The following is a 7,545-nucleotide window of genomic DNA, read 5'->3' on the forward strand; positions in this document are numbered from 1 at the left end:
GGGAAGGCGACATACCTTTGTTTTTCCCACTTGGTAGCCGTCCGGCTGCAGGTCCAGCTGACCCAGGCATTCCTGGATGTTCTCCCTGGCAGCGGAGGCGCCCGGCGGCAGCAGCACGCGGAAGTGATGGATGAAATCCTTCAACAGAGAAGTTTTGAACTCCGTCACACATCCAACAGCATGGACTTCATTATTAATTATAGATCAGATTTGATTAAAATTCACGCAACAAAAACATCTTCGGTGTGGAAGTTAGATCAGAGTTGGTTTAAACATCACGATATAGGTATTCTGAGCTTCCCCTCTTCAAACTGTGGCCCATTGTGTTGATCCAATACACTGTGAGGGTGGACAGACTGCTGTGTTTATGCAATTACAAGCTGGGTTTGAGAAACCTGCAGACAAAGGCTCCGTTCTGAGCAGCAGAGTCGTCCACAGTGATGCCATCCTCCAGATATTTCTCAATAACGCTAAGAAAAGCCCCAAACTTGTTGCTGGTAAACATCAATATCTGGTAAAAAATGACCAATAAACACTTTCGCTCCAAACCTGCTTTTTAACTGTCAGTTTAGCACTCAAACGTGAAATGTATTTTTCTTTCATTAGATATTGGCAAAAATCAAAAACATCCCTAAAATAATATCTAAAAAAGAAGAAAGAAAATAACAGACAAATCTTTTTAAATAGTTAAGATGTTAAATATCATGAAATGAGGTCGAATCAACTCTAAAAAAACGATGGCAATGACAGCCGGTCACATGCTTCTAAGTCAGACTCAAGAACTGATAACAGTCACTTTCTGAGGCCAGACGGTTTGATTAAACACCTGAAAAAACTATTTTCACAAAGAATTTTCATGGACTATTTCCATGATTTCTATGAATCTCCATCATTTAGCAGAATAAGCTCTAATATTTCATTTAAATTGGAATATAAAGGGAACATGGAGTCCAAAAATAAGCACCAAAACTGTGAAACTTTGTTTTTGTCTATTTGAAAAACAGAGGTTAATGGAAAATGTCTCTGGGTTTTAGAATTAGACTTTAAAGACCCACTCCAGTGAAAATCGTGTTTTTGATGCTCTTGGCAAGTTCTTGTATTCTTTTTCACATGGAGGACATATGAGAATAAAAATGTGTTTCTGAGTATTTCTTCATTTAAATTGTGTTAAACCAGGAGCAGATGAAAACCAAAACGCTCCGGTTTGTGACGCAGGAATTGTGCCGGCCAAAGTCTCCTTTCTCTGCCACAATTCAGATGCATCCCCTTGGAGACAAATACATCCATTAATGTCTTAATTTTCCTCATTTGAAAAACCATCTGAATCAAAACTGTGTGGTGGGATAGCTCCTATATTGCTCGGCGTTTGTTTTTGCTATGCTAATGTTAGCTTAGGCTTCTAGGATGCTATAAGCTAGTGGGGAAGAGTGTAAACGAAGGGCTGATGGGACATTATTAGCATAGCTAACTTTTATTCTAATGAGCTCCTGCTGCTCTGCAGAAAATCCATATTTATAAACACAGGTTTTTAGATTTTGGCTAAAAACTGCATTATTATAATTAAAAAACCTCTGGGAACAAATTGACAATAGTTACAAAACATTGAGTGGGACTTTAATGTGTTATTTTATTTATTTAAAAGACTTACAATGCAAAATAATTATGCTTGTTAGACTAATATTGAAGTTAAAATCCTATCTTTTTAAAAATACATCACTGAAACAATAAAAATGTGTTAAGGTGAAATTTGTCCTCAAAGTTTTTGTGTAAAACCTTTTAAAAAGGGATCAAATTTAAACAGTTTAGTAAAAAAAACAATGAAAATGTTTATACTTTACTATCTTAAGGCTTCAATGTTAGGTTAAAGACTTTAAATTTCAAAAGCAAGATGATAAAAAATAACTAGATAATAATTGTGGGAAGTATTATAACTTATTAGTGCGTAAACGGACTTTTTCTCAGTAACCAAAATGGAAACAAAAGTGTGTGGTCTGGAAAAGAGATGCTGGCACACGCCGTCTTGGAAAGATGGGAGTGTCACATAGAAACCACGAGATGGAGTGGAGACTGAGAGGAGAGGGAGCCCCTCCCGCCCAGCTGTAACATGACATGTAAACTGCTGTATTAGTCATAGAGCACTTCCACAGCGCTGGAACCGTGACCAGCGCGGTCGAACACGCCGTCATCTACCTCGCCTTTGCTTCATTCCTGCACTGTGAGCTGAAACCACGACGTGAACACAACTTTCCTAGAGATGATTTCCTCAATGGACCAAACTCCTGGAAACTTCAAGGCTGTTTAAGGTTTTGTGTTGTTTAAGCCCTCCAGCCTGCAGACATGTTCGTGTAATGTTGCTCTGCGAGTGTTTTCTTCATGAAAAACAGCATTTTTGGGAGTAATTATGTAAAAAAAGGTAAAAAATGAAACAACCGCTGTTTATTAGTTATGACGTTTAAGATGGGACCATTTTGAATATGTCTGCTTCTGAAATGATGGATTCTAAAGTGCAGCTGAATGCCTGCATCACTGAACAAAACTGACAGTATTACCTCTGGATGAAAGACTGATGCTAAAACGAGAAAATGAATGCTTTTTCATTTTGGAGAAAGCAGGTATAACGCTGAAGTTCTGATGAAGTTCTGATGTCTAAAGAGGGCAAAAACAAAAAGACAGATCGGACTGTGTAATGCTTTCCCACTCATAATTCTACTTTTTGTGGTTATGATACACCTCAGAATCGTTTTGTTGCAAGAATAACCGTTATAACTCTTTTTACAGGACTCCTAGGAAGCCTCAGCATTAAAAACACATCGACTCTGATGTAGATTTGGTTCCATCTTTGCAGCAGAAACAGCTCCCTGGAAAGCTTTGCACCTAATTTTGGGATCATTTGAGCTCGTTGGTTCAGTCGAGCATTAATGCAGTCAGACACTGATGTTAGAGGGAAGAGTCCAAATATCTGTTCCAGCTCCTCTCACAGAGCTTGAGTTCAGGTTTCTGATCACGCCGCAGAAATTCTCTGGACCTAAACCCTTCTAACCACGTCTTTGTGGATGGAGTGCTGTAGACTATGGTACAGTGGGGCTGGCCAAACTGGTTTGGTGGGTCGGCTAAGAAGCACTTTTAAACTTTGAGGTGAAGGAAGGAGTCTAGACTAAAAGTTCATATTAGTTTCACTAACTATTTCAGCCAAATCAGTTCAGTTCAGAATTTTTCATAAAACACAGATGATCTACAGAAGCTGGTTTATTCTACAGCTGTGGTTCCCAAACCCTGGAGGACAGATCAGTACCGCTCCATGGGTCACTTGGTACCGAGCCATAGACAAAAAAAAATAATACATATGGTAATATTAATTACTTCCATTTTGTTTGTCAGTTTATCCTAGGTCAAGATTTTTTATTAAAAAGAGCTTTTAGTTGATCTTATTTATGTTTTAGCTTTTATTTTGGCATTTAGTAGACATTTTTTATATTTAATTTTAAAACCTTTCTGTGTTTTGGTTTGATTGTATGCTGTCTTTTGTGAAGCACTGATTTTTTTCTGAGAAAAGTGCTATATAAATAAATATATTCTATTTTATTCTGATTCTGAAGGAAATTTTAGTTTGAAAACCTATTGGATTCTGTCCACCACATCCGTGTCAAAGTTTGGGAGAACATGATCACTACTACACACCACATCGGGGGGTGGAGTGGACTCAGGCGGTGAAGAAAATGACATCACTGTAACCCCGATCAGCGTCACTGTCAATCGTGTTCTGGTAGCCAATGGGCTGAAAGCACCACCTCCATGTAAAATTAGGCTCAGTATCAAAAGAAAAAATATGAATTGAAACTGTTAACTCAGAACTGAAAGCAAAACGTGAAAAAAAAAAAAAAAAACGAACAAAAAAATACTAAAACTGAAATAAAAAAGAGCGGTGTAGCAAAAAAAATATTTTTCATGTGGTAACAGTAATAATTCTATAGAAGTTTCAAATTTGCAAGTTTTTAATTTTTTTTTTTTAATATTTCTCTTAGGTTTAAAATATAGACTTTTTACTTTACTTTTTTCTTTACATTTTCAATATTTCCTTCAAATTCAAAATGTTCACCTTTTCATTCACTTTCACCTGATGCTGATTTGACCCCAGATGATTTCATAACCACTGTAAAAACAACTTGTTTTCTATGTATTCCAGCGTGTGGCGAGTGTGAGACAGAACTTTCACGAGAGCAAAACCTCCTGAGAGGGTGAAAGTGTGTGTGTTACCTCAAAGCTGTACTTGAAGTTGTAACCGGACTGGCGGATGCGCACGGTCTCCAGCATGCCCGTGTAACGCAGCTGCCTCAGCACCAGGTTATCGTTGAACCTTAAAGGCAGCTGACAGAGAGAGGGGAGCGTTAAAGCAAAAAGAGGCAGCCGAAAAACAGGCAGAGAGCACTAATCTTAAGAAAAAATCATTAGAAAGTAGCAAAATGATCCGTCAGTGCAGCAAGTCATTTTTACTTAACAAGCATTCGTATTGTAAGATAACAAAATCTAGAAACAAGAAGTTGATTAAAAAAGAAAAAAAATCTGCTAAAAAGATAACTGTTACATAAAACACTTATTCAGCCCAATAATGAGTACTTTTTTGCTAGTTCTAAGCAAATGTTTAGTATTTTTTGAGGTTTTCTGTAACTATTTGGAGTTTAATTTGATTAAAAAGACAAAAACTTGTCTAATAAGTGGAAATTTTAGAACAAAATGTGGACAAAAAGATCTTAGTACAAGTTGGTCCATCTTAATAAATCCTCATTAAATCAAAAATTAGAACTTATTCTAAGAAGACAAAGTTTTTTTTGCAAAACAAAAAAAATGAAAGTCTAATTTTTAATTTATTTTAAATCGAGTTTTTGTGTGGAGTAAAATGGTTTTGACGAATTTGAATTTATAAATCTTAGCTCTTAATGTGACAAAAATTCTTGACTGCAGATTTTAAACAACTGAAAAATATTTTAAATGTCTAAAAACAAGAATTTTAATCTCTGAAAGTATGTAATAGTTTGAGGTCAGGGAAGAAACAATAAAACGTCTTTTCCAAGAAAACTCAACCCAAAAAAAGCAACTTCAAAGAAACTGAGATGCTTTGAAAGCTAAACCCAAAGTGTGTGCATCTGCAGCACACACGTGCACACATACACGTGCACACACACACGTGCACACACACACACTACCTTATCAGCATTGGAACGGATGCACTTCACAAAGTAGGGCTCAGACTGACCCAGAGTCTCCATCAGCTTATTGAGAGAAGCCTGCAGGACGAGAAACAAAACAAGCTGAAGCCCACGCCACAGCTGGCTGACAGAAACACTCCCACCGCGCGTCGTCCATGTGAGGAACATGGACGCATGCGGCGCGCTTTCATGCGCTGAAAACACACGTGTGTGATCATTCAGAGGTGGGGGGGATTGGTCTCCTCTTCCTTGCCTGGGGAGATGAAAGCAATCATTGCAGGACAGGATGTGGAAAGTGAAGTCATCCACACACATGGCTGCGTGCCCGCCAAGGGGCCTCCACTCCCCCGGAGCCTGTGGAGCTCCAGCTCGCTCTTCTAACTAACGCTGGAGTTTTTCTACTATTTCATCAAGACGAACGAAGCTTCCTCAGGACTTCAGACTGATATTTGAAGGACATTTCTTTTCCCTCTGAATGTTTTTATCATCTTCCTCAAATCAAAAATAAAGACTTTTAAACGGGGTGTGTCGCTGAAACCACCTTTTTTTTCTCCAACTTTCCCATAAAAATCCTATTTTTCGTTTGGAGCAGACATGATGTCATTCATCTGTGACTTCTGGGCGGAGGCTCCTCCTCATGGTACGAGGGTTCAGCACACAGCAGAGGTCAGTTTCCCTGATGTGTGAGCTCAGCTGGACTGGGATCTCTGCTGTGAGCGTGTTTGACCTTCTGACCTGGAACTGAGCGCTGATGCTGGGCGGCTTCTTCTTCTTGTGGAGGTGAAGCAGAGATTTGGTGATGCGGTCGTGGAGCGTCAGGTTGCTGAGGTATTTCAGTGACTTGACATTCAGTAAGTGCTGCAGGTGTAAAGTCAGTTATTAGATCATTTTATGGTCTATTTTACTAAAGTTTAAAGAAAGTCAAGACTTGTACCTTTGGAAGACTTGGCTTGGATTTGTAGGTCTTGTTCCTCCTTTAGAGAAAAAACACAAAAGCATAAACTTTGTTTTACAAGTGACAAAAATCCAGAAATTTCTTTCCTGCTGTAACACTTCTTTCTTTCTTCTGGACAGGAAAATATCTCTTTTATTCATGAGGTCAGAGGTCAAAGACAGCGGAGATGTTTCCAGTCTGACTGAAGTGCTGCATCATGGCAGATGTTTGAGCTGACACCTCTCAGAATGACATTCCACTGAAGAACATCAACATTTCTCTGCTGATTTAGTCCAGAGACGTCTCTGTCAGACCAAACTCGCCTTTAGCTGAAGCAGTGAGATGGAGTCCGCACGCGTACAGACCTTACAGGTTTTACTGTCCAGGTGATAAAAACCAACAACTAAGATATGAAAACATTCAGCTTTAGGGGAAAAAAGTGCTCACTGAAAAGACATCAAGTAATTCCATGTTATTTGCTCCTTAATAACAAAGAGCTTTTCATAATATTGGCTAAAAAGACTATTTAAGTGGATGCATTTCATTAATACTTTTTATTTTCTAATCTCATAATTATTAAAATTTGAGTTTGCACTTTGAATTATTTTTGCATGACATTCTATGATTCACATTTTTAGGAATTGTGTGGAATCAAACACAATCAGAAAGTAATTTATTACCAAAAAAAATCTTTTTGTTTCGGCTTTTACTTTCAGCGAATCAGCTTCCTCCATCTAACCGTGTCTCCCACTCTAACAACAGCTATCTTCATGTCTTCATTCACTCCATCCATGAACCTCCTCCCTGGTCTTCCTCTAGACCTCTTGCCTGGCAGCTCTAGACTCACCGTCTCTCCTCTGGACGTTTTCGAACCATCTCAGTATGACTTAAAGTCCAAAACCCCTAACAGGTGCTGTCCCTCCTCCTGAGAACCTCCTGAAACTTCAGCATCTTCATCTCTGCTACCTCCAGCTCTGCTTCAGTCTATTCAGTTTATTACCAAAAAATATGTAGTCTAGAGATATTCATTAAAAGAAAGAAAAATATCCTTTTAAAAATAGTAAACATAAAACACCCAAACATAAGTTTAGGAAAAAACTGACAAATATGATGTTTGATAAATATTTACATATTCATTAAAACGCTCTGATAGATCTGGAAATTTTATGAATATAAATTTAAATGCATTTTGGTGTGTTGGAGAATTAGATTTCTATGGAACCAAACGAGTGTTAAATATGAGTGGGATGTTCCAATAGGAATATTTCTATGTGTATAATTAGGATGTAATGTGTGTAAATGGGTATCTGAGGCTAAATGTGCACTCATTATTGAGGGAACAGGACTAGAATATGTAGTGAGTGCACTGGGTATGGTAATAAATTTGGTTTGGGGCATGGGGGTCAG

The 7,545-nt window shown here is 38.1% G+C and overlaps 1 protein-coding gene across 8 annotated transcripts in view; it reads right to left on the bottom strand.

Annotated features, from left to right (window-relative positions):
* Positions 1–7,545, bottom strand: part of myo9aa (myosin IXAa) — a 105,248-nt gene that overhangs the window by 19,762 nt on the left and 77,941 nt on the right. For all 8 annotated transcript variants that reach the window (XM_024295344.2, XM_024295348.2, XM_024295342.2 and 5 more), the window contains 5 exons: positions 6,139–6,178; positions 5,940–6,062; positions 5,202–5,282; positions 4,255–4,365; positions 16–138 (listed from right to left, as the gene is read on the bottom strand). In XM_024295344.2, coding sequence (XP_024151112.1) covers positions 16–138; positions 4,255–4,365; positions 5,202–5,282; positions 5,940–6,062; positions 6,139–6,178 — 478 coding nt within the window. The remainder of the gene's footprint in view (positions 1–15; positions 139–4,254; positions 4,366–5,201; positions 5,283–5,939; positions 6,063–6,138; positions 6,179–7,545) is intronic.

Source organism: Oryzias melastigma, linkage group LG3 (genome assembly GCF_002922805.2).
Source record: "Oryzias melastigma strain HK-1 linkage group LG3, ASM292280v2, whole genome shotgun sequence".
Lineage (NCBI taxonomy): Eukaryota > Metazoa > Chordata > Actinopteri > Beloniformes > Adrianichthyidae > Oryzias > Oryzias melastigma.